Source organism: Lepisosteus oculatus, chromosome 6, assembly GCF_040954835.1.
Source record: "Lepisosteus oculatus isolate fLepOcu1 chromosome 6, fLepOcu1.hap2, whole genome shotgun sequence".
In the NCBI taxonomy this organism is placed as follows: Eukaryota; Metazoa; Chordata; class Actinopteri; order Semionotiformes; family Lepisosteidae; genus Lepisosteus; species Lepisosteus oculatus.
This window is the reverse complement of record NC_090701.1, coordinates 27,772,672-27,795,580: the sequence shown is the minus strand read 5'-3', so window position 1 is coordinate 27,795,580 and position 22,909 is coordinate 27,772,672. Positions and strand designations below refer to the sequence as shown.

Genomic DNA, 22,909 nt, shown 5'->3' with positions numbered 1-22,909 from the left:
GAGCTATTCATCCACGGGCTAGCTGCAAACTGACTGGATGACTAGAACCTGTCGCCTCAGTGAGATACTGTACCTCCAGCCCAGTGACTTGGGGAGCTTCAGATGTACAGTCACACATTTCTATTACTGTTATAATGTGTGTTTTAACACTGTTCAAAAATACTCATTGATTTATATAGAAATACATTGAAAAATACTGAAAAGTTTTAAACCTTATACAGTGTTTTTTTCCTATCAGATTGTTTCTCTTAACTGCAGTAAACAAAAAAAAAATACCTACAGAATGCTGGGTAAGTGAGCAGTTCAAACAACCACAAAGATCATACAAGTGCAGTTTTTTGCCAATAGCAACAATGAGAGATTACAGTGGAGCTGACGCCCTAACTTGTGTATGCAGGTTCCTGAGGGGTACCTGTAAGCAGACTGACGGCACCTGTCCCTTCTCACATAAAGTCTCCAAAGACAAGGTGAGCAAACAGTTATATGTCGGTACTGCACTTACAAGGAAAACAAGGAGTTATCTCAGTATGGAACATAAGATATTTGTTTATTCATTTTTCTTTTCAGAAAAATTATCAATTTCATTGCAAAGCATTCTTAACAAACAGTCTAATGACACTGCAGAAACATCTAATAACCCTAGATTTATTAACCTCTGTGTATATACATAGGGTCTGTTAAAAATGTTAATGTTGCAAAGAAATAGTTTATTCTTGTTCAAATCTCTTTGGTAATTACTCTTTCCTTAGGATGTCAGGCCCATCGCTGGGCACACAGACTCACACACATTTTCATATGCAGGCAATTTATAGACAACATTTATCCTGAACATAGTCTTTAGATTGTGGAAGCACCCATGTGGGCAGAGGGATTAATTTCACACAGAAAGCACTCCACTCGGAATTCAAACCCAGGTGTCAAACAGCAGTGCTAACCACTATGGCATTGTGCCAGCTGTGTGTAGTTCAAGAATTAAAAAAATTATTTGAAAATAGCTGGGTGCAGGAAAACAGACACAAAAAAGCAACAACCATTTTTTATTTACTTCAGACTCTCTCTGAGACTCTTCACAAACCTTTCAAACAAAACCCGCAGTACCACAGTTCCACTTCCATAGTTTAATTGTCTTCCAGGTACTAGTCGGGTGACTAAGAGCAGCAGCTCATACCTACATCATTCTGGGGGAATGAGGCCCAGACAAAGGCCTCTATCTTCTCTGAACATGCAGTACTATCACACTTTCTTAAATGCCTTTTTTATTAACGTTTGGAACAATTTCAATAGACATTGTCACATTTCATGTAGAAATATAAGATATATTAGGATTTCTTCAGTTTTCTTCAATGTTATGGTACACATACCAAAGAGAGCTTTTGCATAAAAGTTAGCCCTGCTCAGATCTTTTTGTGAAAAACATAGGGGGAAAAAATATATGCCACACTCTCCATCCTCCTCTCAGAAAAACCCCCTTCCCCAGAATTAGCTTCACCTGTTAGAGAAAGGCGCAAACAGAGCACGTGCTTTCTAAATCTGCACATTGTCTACAGAATATGCATGAACTGATGTCAAAAACTCAAAAGCCTTGGCTGTACTGTACATATGCAGATGAACGTGAGCAAAATGGCAGAAGCATTTGGGAAGAAAGAAACAAAATCAACACTTAAGCTTGATCCCAGAAGGTTCAGTGTTACACCAGATGCCTCGTTGTCAGGAGGCAGTTGTCACAAAGCAGGGTCCAAGCACTGAGTGCTGCCAAAAGCGTAGATCGCCCTATCAGAAACCTGCTGCACCTATGCATGTTGTTACCCGTTCTTGTGGAAGACCAAAGAAAGAGATCTTAAGGAGATAATACTAGGCTGCTTCCCCAACCCTCTTTCTTCGGGCCTAATTTAGCCCCACTCTGGTCTCATGTGTACACCACATGAAGCTGGGCAGTGGGGGGGATGGGGGCTGTGTTCGATCTTGAGCCTTTGCTGCAGGGGACAGAGGAGTCCTGGATCTACCCTGAAACTGTACCCCCAGAGACAGCCATTGGCCTCACATCTTGTGCATCACCAGACAGTGATAGCTGTAGAACAAACATTTCTGTAGCAGGTAATTAAGTAGATATGATATTCCACTTATGGAAGTCGTTGGAAAAGGGGAGGACCCCTGCAGATACTGTACATATAAATAAACATGAAGTGTACATCAGAAAAAAGCACTCAAAAAAATTAGCTAAACTGCACACAGGGAATTCCAATTACAGTTTTAATTATATTATTAATTACTAGGCAGAAGTGTTCCGCAGAGTAGTGAAAGGACTGAATGTAATATTCAAAACTACAATCTTATCTGAAGCCCCCAGTTCAGATGTAATTCTCATTTGGAGATAAGCTAACAAGTAGGGCTGCACTGGAGTTTAGAGTCACAAATGGCCATTAATATTACTTGCACTGGATCTAAACTTACCGTCATTTTTACAGATGTTAAGTGTTTGTGCTGTTGCAATAACCATTGAGTGCAACATTCAAGACAACAGGAACTCAAGCTGTTAAGGCTGAAGTGTGGAGCGCCTCTTCCCAGAACCATGACTCACATTAAGAATAAAAGAAAGAAAAGATCCTGTGAACTGGCAGGAACATAACTGCAGCCTGTGTTTTTGGAAGAAGGCTCTTGTTATCTCAGTCCCTCACCCTCTAGTCTTAATAAAACTGATTCACGTAACAGTGTTGGATGGGTTCAGATATTTTTGGAGAATTTAATATCCCTTAACAAAAAACTTGATTAATAAATCAATCAAACAGCTGTTCAGCTGCAGTGTGCTGGTGTGTATGGCGAGTAAAGAAAGGACAATACAAATGAGTTCTTAGAGAGTTGTAGTGGTACAGCAGCACAGCAGTCTAAACATGGAATGTAACATAGAATGGAATGGAGCAATAATCAGACATTAGTACAGACCAATGGAAATGTTGTATTTCCAAACAGGAATTCGGACCTGGAAGCCTTGTCTTCTTCACTCTTTCCACCTGCAATACTATCCAGGTTTTCATGCTTTTGTTTATTTCTGAGATAAAAGGGCACCATAGCGAATGTCCACTCATAGCTTGGCCACTTACTTCCTCTGCTGTTTCCAGTTAGTTGTTACAGAAAAGCTCTGTGTTTGTGCAGGGGCTTTGGGAGAACCTACTCCCTTCAGCTACTGTTGGTTTTTGGCCTTGAGAAACAAGATGAGGAAAGCAAATCTTACTGTTAAAGCACTTTAGAGAAGAAAAAAACTTGAGGGCAGGTTGTATTATTTGTGTTCAGATAAGAGAGAAAGCAGATGCAGAGAACAGTCCTTCTGTTCACAGTCATGAAACAGAAAGTCCTTCAGGCTGCTGCTCTTGTGCTGTCGGTGGTCTTCAGGTCACACAGGTGATGGTTTACAACAGGGGTCAGCAAGCTTTTTAGAGCAAGGGCCTCTAAAATTGTTTTACTAAGCTTGCTGGGCCATCTGAGTGAAATCCTCTAGCCGATAAACTCACCAACTGGAATAGGTCGTGTTTCTCCCGGCACACCTCCTCTGCGACTTCTAGCATACACTGCTTAATAAACTCGCCGTCTGCGAAGGGATGGCCAGCTGCTGCTAGAAGCTGTGATACTCGATAACTAGCTTGGGTCGTCACAACATTTTCTTTGAAATTTTCTCTTGGACAGGTTTTGCTGGCCAATGACGCAACTTTTTCAACTGTTCTGATTTTTCCCTCTGTCCATCTCCTGTGTATTCTGAAAACTTAACCTGATGTTTTGTGTTGTAATGCCCCTTTATGTTGTATTTTTTAATCACGGCGATTGTCTCTTGATAAGACACTTTACCTTTTCTTTCCAACATACACAAAAGTACTCTTCTGACCATTTGTCGTTGAATTTTCAACCCCCTGCGTTGATCTTTCTTTTTTTCGACATGGCAAGAATAACTTACAGTTAGCCTCTTGTCAGTTATAACTTTTAGAACCATTTGAAATCGTTACCTGCTTTCAAACAAGATAGCATACACTAGACGTCATTTGCATGACTGAGCCAATCACAGTAGGCAACAAAAATCCAAATGTATTTACGGTAAGAATCAGTTGTAGCACAGGCGTATGTAACCTAGGCTAAAGCTGGCTTCTGATAGGCTCAAAGTAAAATGCATCGTGCAATAGGTGTTCTGCAATTGACTGTTTATGCCGAGAAAGAGCAGCAGAGCTAACAAGTAGAGGCCAGTAGTGGAAGATTTTCAATATCTGATGCAAAAAGTAACCCTCAAGAATCAAACAGTAGGGATCTGTGGGCCACTCAGAGAAGTTCTGCGGGGAGGATTTGGCCCGCAGGCCATAGTTTGCCAACCCCTGGTTTACAATTGATGGGCTATTTTTTTTACTCCCCCAGATGCCCGTGTGCTCATACTTCCTGAAGGGGATTTGCAATAACAACAGCTGTCCCTACAGCCACGTCTATGTGTCCCGGAAAGCTGCTGTGTGCCAGGACTTCGTCAGGGGGTACTGCCCCCTGGGAGAGAAGGTACAGTCCGTGGTCTAGTGCAGAGGTGGTCAGCTCTGGGCCTTGATAACTGCTGCTTCCCCAGTATTTTATTTTTGCCCAATTGTGTGCTTGATTGTAGCTTTCTGTTATTGCATAAGGCATGCTGATGTTTTATGATGTTGTGTGGTTGAGTAAATGAATTTTTAATAAGGAAAGGAGTACTTGAGCAAAATAATCAACATTTGTCAGTTTAGTTTACCTTTGAGATGATGAGGTGATTCACAATAAAAATACAGACAATGAAGACAAGCAAGGTTACAGATTATAAGTATATGTATGAGGGATGACAAGTAAGAACAAGTAGAGGCTACGTCCATGCAGAAAAGTCAAAACTACTTACAGATCCCAAATTATGACTTGGAAAACCCTTCCACATTAATGCATGTCCATGTAATTATCTGTATTACTTAATTTCCATTATTATGACCTTTGTTTGGGTGAAAAAATATTTGTTTCCATGAGCACTTATTGCCAATCAGTACTGTTCTTGTTCTCTTTGGGGGTTATGAACAGAAATCAGTAATATATGTGCAAGGTTATTATTATTATTTTAATGTCAATAAGTGATGAAAAAACGATAGAACTGTAAATGTTTTAATTCCAGTTGAAATCAATTAATTTAACAATGAAAGTTTAAATGGGCTGTTAACAGCCATCATGCCAATGGAAACTGCAAGCAACTGTAATAGAACAAAAGTCTAAAAAATCCCTCATGATTTTCAAATGCCTTGTAATAAATCTTTAAACACGTAAAGACAAGTGGATAACAACTTCTGTCTTTAGTTCTTTCAGGGAGTGTCCTTGTATCCCCACATGTGAGCTACACTGGGAGAGCATAAAAGGCTTCTTTTTCCTCTGTTTCTCTCTCTCTCCTTCTCCTAACAGTTTGTGCATTCCCACACTGTCGGTGTATATTTAAATATTCCAGTTGAAATGAGAATATATAAAAGAAGAGATATTAATATTTATTCTATTAGTGAAAGTGCTTAGTCTGTAATTTTTGGTGTGCCACAAAAGCACTCTCCCTGATATGATGGATAGCAGCCTATAATTATATATTGGGAAAAACGCTGATCCAGGCAGTCTGTAACAAGGAGGAGAAATACCAGGCTCGCAACTCAGGGGTTAACTCTCCCTTCTCAATAATATAAAATCTGCTGATGCTCTCTTTTATATTGAGCAGAAAGGGTTCTAATAGACCCGGGAGAGTTAGCGATCTTCCTTAAATCAAGTGGAAAATTGTAACTTTGTCTTGTATAAAGATGTTCCTTTCTTTTATGAAAATGTATTGGATTAGCAGCTGGCCTGGGCCACGCTTGTTGCAGTCTCATTGCAGGTGTAAAAATCTCCCTCATCAAAGACTTTGAACAGCTCTCTAGCAGAACCACCCCCCATCCCAGCCCAGAGACTGCAGTGCTGTTCAGTGTCTCCTTTTTGGTTTTGGCTTTTTTTTCTTTGTCTGCTAAGTGCTGTCCCTCACCTACCCACTTGGAAAAGACGTTTCAGGTCTTACTACCGTTCATGTTAGTAATATGGAGATATTAGTAGACTGAATTGGATTTAGGACACTGCTCTTCCTGTCCATTTTATTAGGACCCCAAAACATTTATTGGATCTCTAAACTTATGCCTAACTTTCCTCCATTTGGTATGATACATTGTCTAACCACTTAATACTGGAAAGGGCCTCAGCTCCACATGTTCTTGATTTAAACAGACATCCAACTGTTTTTCTCACTGTGTAGCTCTTGTGTGGTCTGAGCAGGTACTGTGAATTTACATACTCAATCTTCTGTATGTGCTGCAGAACCAACAAAACTGCTGTTAACTGATCTATTTTTAATTCAGTTTGGAAAATGGTGTATAGGACAAAGAACTGCCCCAAGTTTAAGTGATGTTTCCATATTTTAGGAGTGAAATGTTAGGGAAAAAATTGCACCTTCACAAAGTTTGTCCCTTTTCATCACACTTTCCATTACTGGTGTCTCAGCTATCCCTCTGCTCCAATCCATGTAGGTAGTTCTGAATTTATAATCCTCTGCTAAGCAGGTTTGTTAAGTCATATACCTATTTGTATGTCAAACAGGTGGTTAGGTAGTTGCTGAAGACTTCAGGGAAGGTAATTGTGTATCAGAATGCCTCCACAGTAATTCTGAGGGAGGTGTTTTTTACCGTTAATTCAGCTTTTTCTAAAAATCTAAGCTCTTCCATTGGATTGTTAATTGTACTGTTCTTACGCTGTTAAACTTTTTCCTCTCACTGGCACTTTAAATTTTCTTTTTGTTTTAATTTATTATTCCTTTGCTTTTGTTTACTTTCCATTGTCACATCCTGCCTTTTCCAATTACTGATTGAAGTGGAGAACTCATCAGTGATTGAAATGGGTTAGCCTATGTTTATACAGGTGGCATTTCCCAGGTTTGAGGCATATATTCTGGGATGATTCCCAATTTCCTCAGTGGTCCGTGTTCCCAGTGTACCTGCTCACAGATACTAATGCTTTTCCCCTGGTGTTGCCCCGCACAGTCAACTACCGTGATAAAACACAGCACACACAGTTCCCATTCTCACAGAGTCTCAAAATAAGCTGATGTTTCATTAATATTTTTAATCAATACATTTAATGATAATTTCCATTGCTTTTGCATACATTTGTTTCATAGCCTGAACCTGTCCCAAAGAATAGATCTCAACTCTTATTATGATTTTTGTTACTTAAATATTTTTATGGTTAAGGAAATCGAAAATCTTTCACTTCCTCACACTTCTCCAATATAAATTATTATGACATATTATGTACTCATGAGTGGCACTGTGACTCATAACTCTTGAGTCCTGGGTTTGATTGCAGACATTAGGGGTTTGAATGTTTTTCCCATGTCCATGTCACATGTGAGTGTTCTCTAGGTGGTCCACATTGCTCCTGCCTCACGTAGACATGCTGGCAAGGTTAAGTGGTGTCTTCAAACCAGTGGTCGGCAGCCTACAGCACATGTGCCATTATCGGGATTTTTAACAGCATGTGCCATGATAGTGGCTAACAAGCCACAAATAAATTAATTTAAAAAACATTAAAAACTATGACTGCTCTGTAATTCTCCACAACATGCTGCCCAATGAAAAAAAAAAGATCACTAGTTTTGTTTACTGCATTTTTTTAGAGGTGCTAGCCTATCGCTTTCACAGGGAAGCTCTCAATCCGTATTGTTGATAACATTTTTTACACTTAAGTGTAAAGTCAAATGCTTTTGGATAAAATGGCAGTGGCCAATAAAGCAAAGTTTGGGTGTTCACTCATTTCAGCCTTTTTGAGAGGTGAATATGGACTTGCTCACCATAAAGATGGTGGAGTTTGTGCTCTGTGTCATGGGTTTTGTTTACTGCATATCAAGGAAGAGGCAAACACGGCTGAGTCTATCAAATGGGCACTTGTGAGGTATGGATAATAAAGCAGCACCTTTACTGATTTGTAGGTTAAAATCAAGCTACAGAAGCAAGTTCCAAAATCACACAATGTGTTGCGAAACACGGAAAGCCATTTACAGATGGGGAATATTTAAGAGGCTGTTCTTAGTTATTCAGATGTTTTTTCCCAAGAAAGACACAGTAATCTTTAGAATTAAGGGCTTACCTGTATCTGCTAAATTGAGACGGACAAATTAAATGCCTGAAAATGTTAGCAGGCTTTGACGCCAGAAGATATGAAAGTATTTAGTGTTGCACTCGTGGACTGCATGGATATAAACAACATACTGTGACTCAGATGTCAGGAAGTCGAGAAGATTTGTGCTGCCTAAAACTCATGCATGGCATAGCTACAGGTGAACCCATGACCACAATCGTTGATTGATCCTGTTGAGGAAAGATCATGACCGAAGGTGCCTCTTGTAAAACAGAAGGATTTCATACGATCGTTGCAGATCACTTTAGCTTTGGTGTTATTCATCAGCAAAATCATTGTGTCAAGATTTCAAATTATGAGCTTAAGAATGTATCTACAGTGGTGAAAATAATGAATTTTCTTGTTGTTCAATCAGCTTTGAGCACAGGCAGTTTCAGGCTCTGCTTCAGGAGATGGACAATTCTTACAAGAACATTCCGCTTCACAGCCATAATTGTTGGCTGAGCTGGGGGGAGGTTTTGGCATGCTTTGTGGACTGTCTTGATGCAATCAAAATATTTTTGTCAGAAAAAGTCAAAACGCTGAACTACATGATGAAAAATGGGTTGCACCATGCGTGTGGTGAACACAACCTCTGTCTGCATGTTAATGTATTAATTTTAAATATTATTATATATTTATACAGTGGATATAAAAAGTCTACACACCCTTATTGAAATTGCAGGTTTTTGTGATGTAAAGCCAGAAATCATGATAAATCATGTCAGACATTTTTCCATCTTTAATCTGACCTTGCATCCAACAAACTTCAAGAGAAAAACAAATAGATAATTATTAGGAAAAATAATTGAAATTAAAAAACCTACAACACCCTGGTTGCATAAGTGTGCACACCCTTTTATAATGGGAGCTGTAGCTGTGTTCAGAGTTAACAAATCACATTCAAAATCATGTCCAATGGTAAGTAGCATACACCTGCCATAAATGAAAGTGATTCTGATTAACCCCAAATAAAAATCAGCTGTTCCTGTAGGATTTCCTGGAAGCTTTCGTGGTTGCATCCTACTGGGGTAGCCATGGTCCGCAAGGAGCTGACAAAACATCTATGGGATCTTATTGTTGAAAGGTACTGATCAGGAGAGGGGTATAAAAGAATATCAAAGGCATTGGATGTACCATGGAGCATTGTGAAGACTATCATCAATAAGTGGAGAAAATATGGCAGCACAGGGACATTGACCAGATCAGGACAACCCTCCAAAGTTGATGATAGGACAAGGAAAAAACTTATCAGGGAGGCTACCAAGCAGCCTACAGCAACATTAAAGGAGCTTAAGGAATTTCTGGCAGGTATTGGTCACTCCTTGCATGTGACAACAATCTCCCGTGTTCTGCACTATGGGGTAGGTTGGCAAGACAGAAGCCATTTCTCACAAAAAAGAACATCCAAATCCTTCTAAATTTTGCAAAAAAATACATTAAATCACCCTAAAACATGTGGGAAAATGTCTTATTGTCTGATGAGACAAAGGGAGAACTTTTTGGTCTTCATTCTGAAAGATATGTTTGACGCAAAGACGACACAGCCCATCATCCAAAGAACACCATACCTACTGTGAAGCATGGTGGTGGCAGCATCATGCTTTGGGGCTGCTTCTCTTCAGCTGGGACAGGGGCTCTAGTCAAGATAGATGGGATAATGACTAGCTCCAAATATCAAGATATTTTGGCACAAAACCTGCTGGCCTCTGTCAGAAAGCTAAAGATAAAAAGGAATTTCACCTTCCAGCATGATAACGACCCAAAGCACACATCCAAGTCAACCAAGGAATGGCTTCAGAAAAGGAAGATCAAAGTCTTGGAATGGCCCAGTCAGAGCCCAGACCTCGATCCCATAGAAAACCTGTGGAATGACCTAAAGAGGGTTCTGCACAGGAGATCCCCTAGAAATATGAAGGAGCTTGAACTTTTTTGCAAGGAAGAGTTGGATAAAATTGCAAATTCCAGGTGTGCAAAGTTGATAGAGACTTATTCACAAAGACTTACTGCTGTAATAAGTGCAAAAGGTGCTTCCACAAAGTATTAGTTGGGGTGGTGTGCACACTTATGCAACCAGGGTGTTGTAGGTTTTTTAATTTCAATTATTTTTCCTAATAATTATCTATTTGTTTTTCTCTTGAATTTTGTTGGTTGCAAGGTCACATTCAAGATGCAAAAATGTCTGACATGATTTATCTTGATTTCTGTCTTTACATCACAAAAACCTGCAATTTCAATAAGGGTGTGTAGACTTTTTATATCCACTGTATATTTATATTTATTAATCAAAATGTAAGTAGGAATATTCAGTATATCAGTAGAATAGAAAAACATAAAAACTAGTTTACTCTTGGCACACCCCTTCTGAAAGGTTGCTGACCCCTCCGCTGCACTGTTCCTGTGTGCTTTAGCGTGTGTACAGGGATTTGTCCTACTGTACCTTATGCTCTTTACTTCTTGGATAGGCCCAGCTTTCTGATAATGGATTGACTTTAGACAGTAAGTAAATCCTAAAAGTATGTTAGTCTATTTTTATGTTATTTGCATGGCTTCTTGTTACCACTGTCACGTTCTGTTGTGTTATTTTTAATTGACATTCCCTTTCTTTCACTCTGTACAGCACTGGTGCAGCACTGGTGCAAGGTCATCATTGTAAATGTTCTCAGCTGCCCTCTCTAAATAAAGAGAAAATAAAGGGGACTGACTTGTCTAAATAAAGGGTGGTTAATCACATCAGATTATAACAGAGTAGGAAGGAGGAACAGATTAATGAGTGAGCCAGTTGATTAACGAATACATGGTATAGAAACGTTCTTGAGTTCTTCAGGGTAGTGCCAGAATTAATAACACACTGAGGTGCAGAAGTAAGCAGCAGCAGAGCTCACACTCCCCACACGGTAGAGTGACAGGCTCTGTCAGTGAGGGGAGGCAGGGAGAATAATAGCTCACACTAACCTCAGAGGCAGGTCACCTATCAGCATTGAATCTGCCCTGGTCAGCTGTTCCTCCTGCTTTGTACCTGCCCTGCACCTGCAGGCCTGATCTCTGCTCAGTGACCAGACGTGCCACTGACGTGTGCTGCTGGATTTGTCCTTGCGCTGTGGAGGAAGCTCATTCTTAGTGAAGTCGTTAGCTGAAGCTGATTTATAAAACCAGCGTTCTGATATCAATCTTCACATATTTTGCTTCTTAGCAAACACTGTTCTCCATTTTCTAAAGGTTATTGGAACCAGATCAAAGATGTAGATCAAGCTAAATACTCCACAGGTGTCAGAAGGTAGTTTTTCTTTTTCTCTTAAATATAACTGCACGTGGTTATGCACGTGGAGAGTAGTTAACAGTTATTAAAATAAAAACCTGTACGATTGCGACAAGCTCTCACCCCTAACGCTGTGAAAGCGGGCACCAGTTTGCTGGTGTTGGCTGCACTATCCTGGCAGGAGCTGGGCTGCGTCAGTGGCACTCAGTTTCTGGAATGTCACGGGCACGAGCGCAAGCAGTGAGGGTCACTAGCAAGCCACCTGCAGGGACACCCAAGGGTTGGCACCATTGCTCCCGATCGTGTCCTCATCTCAGGTTTGCTTCCCTGACGTCACGCGTGGGCTGGCTTGGTTTCCAGGGCGTCACATGTAACGTCTGGAACTTTCCATTTTTAGACACGGGCTACGAAAGGAGAAATGGAGTATTTCCGAAGTCTTTCGAATTTGCTTTGTGTTACCATGGAACTGTGAATATTCCCCCACTAAAATGAATTTTGTACTGTCAGATACCAATGAAAATGTGGAGGACTGTGCTTTTTTGTTAGCCAGTGTTTATTTGGTTTAATTTTTTTGACCAGTATACATTAATGTATTATTTTATGTATCAAATGATTAATAATTCAACATAAATAATACATTGAAACAGTTGCTAAGAATGCGGAGGTCTGTGTTAAGAGCTTGTTCATTGAGGTTAATTGAATGTGAATTTCCCTAGTTTTAGCTTTCTTTCCAGCATGTGTATTGTTTTCCTGTGTGGCTGTAATGAGGAGCAGCGTCTGCTGACAGTTTAAAATACTGAAACATCTCCTTCCATGCAGTGATGACCACTTCATCTAGCCCTGGTAGGGAGTAATTGGTTAAGAGATTAAATAACATTTTGCAAATCCTGCAAGGATGTGTCTCACCAGTTAAGGTTCCAGTAGTTTTGATATATTTTCCGATTTATAATACTTATAATTTATAACTTATAACTTATAATACTTATTAATTTATAATTAAAATACTTTTTCGGGCAGAAAACTTGCAACACTTTTGTTTTTGACTAGTAAAAAGTCTCAGATGTCACCAGATCCAAAAAGCAGTGGATTGCAATATTGCATAAGCACTCAGAAGCTCAGTGTGCCAACTTTGTGGGCTGTTGTTGTAGTGAAACAAAAACAGGTGTGAAGCTGGCATGGTGTTGAATGTTTTATGAATGTATGACTCAGGGTGCTAAGCCCAAGCTTCTCTTAAGCTGGTCTGGTGAGGGTGGTCAGGCTCCAGCTTCTGTCACTACTCTCCCCCCATGCACGGGTGGGAGGTATTTGAGGAGTTTTTCGTGAGGGGGAGGACTGGACTCCACACTGCTGCCAGACACACGATCCCCTCTCTTTTTATGGATCAACCTGCTCTCCCCCCCTCCCCCCCAACCGCCGGTGTGTATAATTAGCTTCCTTGACAGGTGGGAGGGATTGAATCTCCTCAAGAATGAGGCTGCCAATTTACAGTGATCAGGACACCACTCTACACACTCAAACTCTCCTACGGAAAACATTTATATACAGATGCTCAAGCAGGCACTCGCCCGTAGGCTCATGCTCACACACCCTCCTCGAGTCTCCAATATTTCACACTCGTACTGTCCCACTCTTCCTTCAGGGCTCCCGAATCCCAAACCACATGTGTTCCAATCCTTAGAATTCCTTAGGAGGGATGCTTTTTTATCAGCGTCATCATCATCACCATTACTAGAAGCAGCATTAATTGGATCATTATGCTGTAATACATGTATTATTTACAGCATTGTAGGGATTGGTATTGTAGCAGTAGAACTGACAGCAATAGAAATACAGATTTTGCGCTAGTTATTCACCAGGCCATTAACATCATCATCATCAATCATTTGCTGACCGCGCTTGTGGTCTTCTATGAACTGTTCTGCACGCTGCCTTGAAACCTACCCGCCCAGCCTGCGCTCTGTGTTTTGCAGTGTAAGAAAAAGCACACCTTGCTGTGCCCAGACTTCACCAAGAAAGGGGCTTGCCCTCATGGGGCCAAGTGCAAACTGCAGCACCGGCAGCGCGCCAGGGGGACCAGGCCCCACCGGCCCGAGGACTCCGCCCAGAGATCCGGGAGTGAGGAGGCTCTGGTCCGGTAAGGAAGCATACCTCACCCGCCCACCAGAGCACCAGACAGTGGGAGCTGGAACATCTGACATTGTGCTATGAAGGAACCTCAGTGCTCCTGAGTAGCGTAACATTGGACGTGGAATCAAAGAGGATATGGGGACAGGTGCCCCACGACCTGCACCTGTCATCCCTGCAGGGAGTGGTACAGCACAGCAGGATGTCCCCTTCCTGTTACAAGTTCTCACGCAGTGAAAAGTCTGAAATTTGTCTTTTGTCTTAATTAGCTTGAAGTTCATTTGTTCTGATACGAATTAACACATGAATTGTGGGGGATGAACTCAACAAACAACATTCTTCTAACAGTTAAACATGGCTGCAAAATAATACCCAAAACAGAAGCAGACATTCTGTATGTTTGCCTCATATTAAGTCTTTGATCTGAACTACAAATTTCTTAATTACACAGCAAAAACAGCCAATTCCACATAACTGTCCCAATACTTATGCTTTTCACTGTATTTGACAGTACTTGCACTTTTGCAGTACCCTTTGCATAAAGTGCTATTTTTGGGTGTTGTAAAGATGTATTTTATATACTGTATATAGGAAATTTTCCAAAGTGGGGAAAAAAATGGACTGTCCTCCCACAAACATGTATTGCAAAATTGATCTTTTCAGATCCACATGTAGCAAATATAAAACTTATGTATTCCAAATTAACATTTGAAAGTGCAATCCTTGACTTGTGTGAAAAATCCTCCTAAAATTCACATGTAAAAGAGACTAAACTAGTTATGAGTATAAGAACAGAGGTGTTGAGCAAGCCCCCTTCAGTAAAACTGGTTAAAAATTAGTAACTAAGCAATCAGCACTGCAGCTACAGGCTAATTGTAATGGTTTGCTATTAATAGAGTATTATTATGGTCATTCTACACTTTATGCATCAGAGACCAAAGCTCAACTGCAATAGACTGATATTGTCTCCCATTATAGTAAATTACTTTCCTTTTGCTGTCTTTTTTCTCTTTGAGTTAATTTAGTATTATGAATATGTGTCTTATAAAGAAAACAAGGCTGTGGTTGTTTTCAGCCAGACCAAGATGTAGTAATAAATGTGCCTGATCTTCTAAAGTTGTCTTGTGATATAAAAATGCTTATTTTAACCTTGCATGATTTCATATGTGATCTGATGTTTTTGTTGCCTGTGGACATGCCCTTTCCAGCTCTAGTCCTGCCCAAGGCTCTGGGCCAGCACTTGGAGAAAACACTCCAGCTGAGGCAGCCACTTCAGGCCCTGAGAAGCTCCCTTCATACATCTCTCTACACTCCTCACCGGGCTCGTCGGAAGTCAGCACCGAGCTGGAGGTGCCTGTGAGTGAAGGTACAGAAGGAACAGGTAGGTCATTTTCACTATGTAATGTAGTAAAATATTAGTTTACTGCTATGAGACAGCTGCTCTGCTGTTTCTGTTATGCTACCATGTGCTGTTTTTATTCATTTAAAGATATAGTTCTCTGTTACATTTTCTTCTCTTTCCCTAGCATCCCTGTTCCTCACTGTCATCCTCCCTCGCTCAGTCCCTCACTGTCTCCTCTGTTTCTCACTGTCTCCCTCCCTCACTCAGTCCCTCACTGTCTCCTCTGTTCCTCTCAGTCCCTCACTGTTTCCTCTTTTTCTCAGTTTCCCTCCCTCGCTTAGTCCCTCACTGTCTCCTCTGTTCCTCTCAGTCCCTTACTGTCTCCTCTTTTTCTCAGTTTCCCTACCTCGCTTAGTCCCTCACTGTCTCCTCTGTTCCTCTCAGTCCCTCACTGTCTCCTCTGTTTCTCACTGTCTTCCTCTCTCTCTCAGTCCCTCAGCTGTCCCCTCTGTCCCTTACTGTTCCCTCCCTTTCTCAGTCTCTCATCTCTTACCATTGTCCCAGACTAAATTTCCTTCTGAATCCTTCAGTTTTATCCTCAATCCCATGCTGTCTCATACAATCTAATGTGATGGGAGAAGAACACCTACTACCCCCAATTACAAGTTTTCTCTCTCCATGTTTTAAAAGTGGTATTGAAATTTATATTCACTCAGTACCTCAGGTCTAAAAACCATTGTCCTCGCTCTCCACCAGCCCCTACAGGCCCCAATCCTGTAGCTCTAAACCTTCAGCAGTTAAGACGATGGTTCAATTTTCTTTATATCCGAGAGCACTGTGGCATGCCAATCTTATTTTCCATATTTTGCTTTATTGCCACATAACTGGTGCCAAGGTTCTTAAACTGCTGCTCAACACTCTGATTGCCAACAACTGCCTTTGAATCTCAGGGCCATTTCGCAGGAGTGCTAATTTAATTAGAAGGCACCCATTTCCGGTAATTTGCTGGAGAAGTGTTTGGGCTGTTCACTGGCTTGCTTTTCTCTCTCTCACTATCTGCCTCTCCCTCCCTCTCCTTTGCTAAGAGAAGGAACAGATGTTCACCGCTCAGTGGATGAACGTTTAGGGGTTTGTAAATGGCTCCAATCCGCCTTGTTTAGGAGAGAAAGGAGGATTTTATGGCCACAAACGACCCGTTCTGTAAACATTTTACAGCTCTCTGCTCACTCGAGCGGCGATTAAACCCCAGCAACTCGGCAGGAAAGCAAATTTGCCACCATACGGCCATCATTTTATTGTCATATTTCACGGTCGTAACGTTAATGGAAGATGCTCTGTGCTGGTTTTTAACAGCACCGCTGAGCATGCTTAACACTCGAGTGGGCTTGGGCTGGGGAGGGGGGGCTTTGGAGTTGGGGTGGGGAGGGGAGCTGCGCTGACGCAGAAACATGTGGACGGAGCTGCACGGGTAATTGATGTCTTTTGTTGCACGCCCGCCTGGGCCGCTGCTGTTTGTTCCTGTCAGCTTGCAGAGTGAGCCTGGCACACCTCGTCTGACAGCTCACAGGGCATGCCACTGACGAGAGAGCAGAACCACCCAAACTTCATTTTCTACGTCAGGTTTTAATGCCCTGGACTGTCTGGGAATCTAGTTCTTCCCCATTTCTTAAAAAATGATATTTAAAAAACCTTGCAGAGATTAGAGTGAGCGTAGCAGAAGAGCAGTTTCAATCAAGAGGCAATTAGGATGTTTTCTTTGCCAGGCTTGTCGAAATGTTTGAAATTCACTGGGGAAACAAACCCATTTCATCCAGAGTCAATGGGAAAGCATTTGTTTCAAGTGAGATAAATTGCAGGAAAACACTCCTCAAAACCCAGCTCTTATAGTGTGTTCTCCTCTCTGTGACTTATGATAAAGATTCCCTATCTGGTGTGAACAAACATGTAACTGTCCAGATTCTGTTGTTCTTCAGCAGTGTCTCTTGGCAAAGCATTGACCTGAGCCTGACTGATTTAGATACATACACTGAGGCGACTAGTCCACAATGGAGGAGATAACTGAGTACTGGGAGTGTTCAAGCCTGATAGAAATATAGTTTAGCAAGTTCTTGCTCAAATGTTATGAGGGAAAGGGGGATAGCTATGTATTGTTTATGCATAGGTTTACAATTTGAACCTTAAATCTGTGTTAAATATTTTAAATATATAGCAATGAACTTAATTTGGCCTCCAGTGCACTGGTCAGTGAGATGCATAGGGTTGGTTTTATTTGTAAATGGTTTAAAAATAACATTACTGCCCTCATTCATAACTAAGATCATTATTTAACAAATATAACCCAATGTTTTTTTAAAATAAAAATGACACCACTGTTGTATAACTATATGTTGAAAAGCCATCCAACTACAACACCAAATATATAGCAAACCTGAGCAATAATTTGTTACTACAAGTATAGAGTACATCTAATTTATTCTAAGGTCTTTTACCTTAGCCTAAAATTTATAGATTACAATCTTCTTTGATAGATTCTCCTCTTTGTAAAGAAAAAAGAAACTATTAGTAAATAAGTCTGTTCAGAACCAGCAGTAAAGATGCACACTCCAACAGAGTTGTGGGTTTTTCATCTGTAAGTGTATTACAGATGACACACCTAGATCTACTTGGCTATGGAACTAAGATAGAGTTGTTAATTACTTAGGCATTTTAATGAAGTTGAAATAAAAAGGGACAAATAATAAAAGCTAAAAGAAACACAAAGAACAAAAGTATTACTCCATTATAAATGAATTATAATTATAAATGAATTAACTAGACCTACTAGACATTTTAAGAAAAAATAAAGAGTTCACTGTTTTGCCTGTTGTTTTTGACTTCTGGTAACACCTTCTCTGAGAACACTTAGTCAGAAAGGCTCTGTGATCTTTCACGTCTGAGTGTTTGAAGGATGCCAATGAACACCCTACCTCCATAAAAAGTGCAGTAATTTAAGAAGTAATATGAGATAAGGAATAGCCTTGTTTATTCGGACCTTTGTAATTGGTTTTATCATACAGAACTGTTTATATAGGTATAATGTGTTAAAGCAAACTACAGTATGAAACACAAATAATGTGGATGTTTGAGTGTTTGTGCTGGTCAGTGTGCACTGGCTGCAGAGGAGCAACTAATTCCACACTGAGAAGAGGAAAAAACTAATAATAATAATAATAATTGCTTATACTTATATAGCGCTTTTCAGGACACTTTACTCAAAGCACATTACAGGTAATGGGGACTCCCCTCCACCACCACCAATGTGCAGCATCAAATTAACCTCTAAAAAGGCAAAATCCAGAAGAAACGGACAGTGCTGAATACTAAATACTGTGAAATCCACCTATTATGCAACATCAATTTAAATCAAATATATTTTTATTTTAATAGTTCCACGTTAAAATTCAAATCTGAAACATCTTAAAAAGAGAGTTGATAACTGAGGCTTCTTGATGTTAAATTCTGTAGTCAACAAGTGGTTTACAGGAATGCACAGTTTTAACATGGCAGATCACAAATTAAGAAGCTACCGTGACAGGGTATTTGCTGTACTTTGCACCAAAGTACAAAGTACTTTTTTCAAAAATTATTTCTGTTTCTATTTGCCCTTGTTTTATGTACAATTAATGTGTCTTCACTACATTTATGGTTTGAGCAAAGTAGGAATGTAGTGCTAAATTCTTCCAAAATTATTTTTTTCAGTTTGTCAGTTTAGAATGGAGAAGTGACTGGTCAAGAGGATCTCAGAGTCTGATGTTCTTTAAAACTACTTTAAAGTCATAGTCCCACAACACAACTGCATTTCTAGACCTGCATTTCTAGATTGCCTTGCAGTGAACTTGCAGTGAAGCCCCGTGTGGATTTCATTTGTCTACAGCTGTCACACTGATGTTGTGCTGTTAATAGTCATCATGCAGCATAATATTTTGGCATTGCCCCTCATACGATGCAGGGCTGCAGTGGAGCTGTGTTGCTGACAGGTTGACAGATGAGAGATTAACTGAGCCCTGTGCTGCTGTTAAAGTCCCTCCTCTCCACTCGGACATGGATGTGGTGTGCTCGCTGTTCCCTCTTGGTTTGCGTGTGTGTCTCTCCAGCTGCCTTGACCCCGGTGTACCCATAATTGCACAACTGCATTCACAGCTCCTCCCTGCCTGAGCTCCAAAAAACCAACCACACAGCAGCTACAAGCATGTCTGGCTTTCAATGTGCAGCAGAGTGCACACCCTGTTGTTTCTGTAGTTTCAATTTCACAAGTATAATCAAACACCTGCAACCGGAAATCTTGGGAAACAGAGCAAATCTATTTAATTGATGATTTTACTACATTACACAAACATTGAATATAAGATAGAGAAAACCAACAATCACAGTCTAATGTATTCGATTAGAATTGAGGTGCTGGTAATCTTCATAGAAAAATTGAATCTTAAATAGTTATTAGTACTACAGTATTGTAAAGGAACAAGTAATAGGTTTATTCCATGCTGAAAAGAGAAGAAAGAAAACAACGTTTTGGCTGTGAAGCCTTCTTCGGGTGTCCTCTTTTCTTCTCTTTTCAGCATGGAATTAACCTATTATTTCTTCCTTTGCAGCCTACATATGCTGACACAGCTACCCACCTGAACTACTTCAGCCTACAGTATTCTAGTCTGTTGTGCTGTAGCATTTGAGAAAATAGCTGATAAGATCCAAAAATTAGTTTCTGTATTGTTTTCAAAGCTCATTTTATCTTAAATAAAATACCTAAAATGCATAAAATGGTATAAATGACCCTGAAGAACTGTCAGATGAGTAATTTACAAAAGAGCAACATGTGGTGTGGCATGAGGCAGGTATCCAGTATCACAGGGGGCTGGTTTGGTGTGCACCAGATAGCAAGACATCCATAAATCTCAGTAAAGCCAAGAGCCGGGAGTGGTGCCCTGAACAGGAAGTTACTATAAAACTAAATTTAAAATCGGTTCAAAACCTGATAGAGTGTGGCTTGAAATTCAAGGCCCAATTTCCTAAATCATTATTAGCTGTAATCTGTAAAAGAGTAAAATGTTTGCCCAACATGTTTGGTGGTGTCATGCATGTGGGTAGTGCTGTAATGAAGAGCAGTTGTTTGCTCTGAGAGGAGGCAGAAAAGCCCAGACATGACACCTCTGCACATCGCGACAGGTAGGCCACTGCCTCATCGTCTGTCCACTCCGGATGGGGAGAGTGAGTAAAGACACAGAGTCTGGGGGTGGTCTGACGTACGGGTATTTTATTAAGGACAGAAAGGTGCTAAATTAATTCTCCTGCATTACATAAATTAGCCAAAAGGTGGTGAATTGGTGGTTCCAGTGCCCATTACATCACTGATAACTATTGTTTGTCAAAGTTTAAATACATGCTACAGTATACGATACTTTCACTTCCTTAACGAGATATTTGTCCTTTAATTGTTCTCCTGCATATTGCTGATGTGCTTGACAAGGATATGTACTCTGCTGTATGCTGTGCTGTACAGTGCTATACTCTTGAACCGAAGTGTGCAGATTTGGGTGTTTGTGTCCAAATATTGTAATTAAAGCCAGATCCGTTTCCTTCTACTGTGTTGGAGGGAAAGGTTAACATTTTAAAGAAGTTAAAGGTTTGTATCCAGCATTGATGAACTGATGAAAAGCTAAACAGGAGAAGACACAAATAACTTAAATGATAATGTAAAACGGATGCAGTTTGTGCACGGACATACTTTTTTTGTTTTTCATAGATTTTGTTTGCATTATTACAGTTTTCAGAAACTCATAAGCACGTGAAGTTCTAAGTTAGTTCCCCCAGAATGTTGCTCACCAGTCTCACTTGTGCTCTGTGCTGTTGCAGAAAAAAGGCTCCAGATCAAACCTCGGTTTTAGAAGACCTCCAGCCCTGCCTGAGCCTCCAGCCTGCAGTCGACACCCCAGATCAGGAACATCTGCCTGCACTCCTTCTCAGGGTCCCCTACTTTAACACACAGATGAGATTTTTTTACAAAAGTTTTATTTAGGTCAACAAACTGCAATAAGGCAAAGCAGTTGTATAAATTTTAATTTGTGGATGCTGTGAGAGATCAGAGTGAATAATTTGGGAACATGAATAAAGTGTATTTTATTTGCTATTAAACTGGCATTGTATCTGAGATTTATTTACTTCTTATGTGTGCCTGCTGTAGATCTGTGAGAAATGTATTCTTTACAACACAAACACTACACCTGTTCGAATGAGAGTCAACAAGATTGATACCAGACTAATGATGGTCTTTAATTAAAAGACATAATCCAGCTTTGTTATGGACTCATAATCACAAGTACATTTGAAGAAAAGGCTCGACAGGGCACTTGAAAGATTAAACTGCCTGAAATCAATTTTGTGCTTTCAGTTGAGCACAAGAATGTAAAAAAGGTTAAGGTCATGATTTGTTTGCAACAAGCATTTTGAAGGAAGCACAATATCACAGTGTTTCTTGAATGATCCCAATGAATTATCTTACTGTGCGCAGTTACAGTTTTCTTCCAAACGTCTGCAGAACTGTCCGTAGAGAGGTAACTCTACTGCTTGAAATCCTAAGCACAGTAACACTTAACTTACATTTCCATCCAGCTCTGTGACCCCTAGGTGCCTGATCTCTGTGACGGAGAGATCCCAGGTAAGGATGAATTACAGCCGAAGGAGAATCTGCCTTGTGTGGCTTATTCACATGGCATTGTTGGCAAGCCAGGTAGAGGACACCTGCTCTTCCTTGCAGGTGCATATCAGGTCAGTATGAGAGAATAAGACTTGGGATCCACCATTAAGCACAGCCAACACTCGGAAAGGGCAACAGTCAGTGTTGCTGTATTAAATAAACTTTCAGAATGGCAGCTTTTTTCAACAGCAGGATGTGCAAAGATCTTATATCTTATATCAGATGATATATCTGAAAGAAATACCTGCACATTTGACCAAGATTGAATGAAGAACATCTGAAATATTTGAGGGGGGGGGGGGTTGATGGTAAGAGATGATGGGCGGCCAGATCCAATATGAGAAACACAGGGCACAGAATTAGACTGAGAAGCACATTAATTTCCATTTCCATGTCCTGGACTGAGGACTCCTTAGAGATAGACTTGATGAGTCGCCTTAACCTTGCTCCTGCAGACAACAGAAAATCTGTTAGAGTTCTAGCTAGAAATAATAATTATGCAGTCATGTGGTTTTTGTCTATCTCTTTCTTCAAATACATTAATAAAACAAGAAGTGGAGAGACCTGCGTGGGAAAATTATCTTATAGAGAATCTGTTCATTACCAATGATGAGAGGTACTTCATATTTAGACTATTAATGTGCTATTTAGTCAAGGTCTTAACCCGCTGACAAACGACTCCCCTACAGGCTTGCATGCACATTAAGTGTCCCTAATGGCAAGCATTAATAAGGCATAACAAGCCTCCTCGTGCAAAGAGTTCTCATTCCTAAAGAATGACAAGCAGGGATGGGGGAATTGTTGGAGACGTGACCAAAGGCTCACAAATCCTAAAACACAGGAAGGAGTCTCTTCCATGTTTACTAGAGAACCCCAATCCCCTCACCAGCTGTTGCTAGAAAATATGATCGATTTAGGGGCACAATATTTTCTATTCAGATTTTTTTCTAAAAGGAAAGTAAAGCACTATTCTCTAAGGAACAGAGCTCACAAAAGATTATATCACAAGGAATGCAAGCCTGCCAAGCCAATATATTTGCCAAAACCCCTGACTTTCCCTTTACCACCATTGAGCTAGGCTGTAGAGCAGGTCTGAGTGCAGAATATCGCAGAGCAGACTTCTCTACACAAGCAGCAGCCAAGCCTAGTGTACAATAACCACAGATGAACAATTGCCTGTTTCACCATCTGTCAAACCATCCTGTGAAGCTCTGTTCCAGGTCAGTTTAATATTATAGCACTGGGACAT

The 22,909-nt window shown here is 40.4% G+C and overlaps 1 protein-coding gene across 2 annotated transcripts in view; it reads left to right on the top strand.

Annotated features, from left to right (window-relative positions):
- zc3h3 (zinc finger CCCH-type containing 3) overlaps positions 1–21,098 on the top strand; it is a 110,240-nt gene extending 89,142 nt beyond the window's left edge. For both annotated transcript variants that reach the window (XM_015354297.2, XM_015354296.2), the window contains 5 exons: positions 398–467; positions 4,393–4,524; positions 13,435–13,598; positions 14,797–14,969; positions 20,820–21,098. In XM_015354297.2, coding sequence (XP_015209783.2) covers positions 398–467; positions 4,393–4,524; positions 13,435–13,598; positions 14,797–14,969; positions 20,820–20,851 — 571 coding nt within the window. In that variant the 3' untranslated portion in view covers positions 20,852–21,098. The remainder of the gene's footprint in view (positions 1–397; positions 468–4,392; positions 4,525–13,434; positions 13,599–14,796; positions 14,970–20,819) is intronic.
- The last annotated feature ends 1,811 nt before the right edge of the window (positions 21,099–22,909 follow it).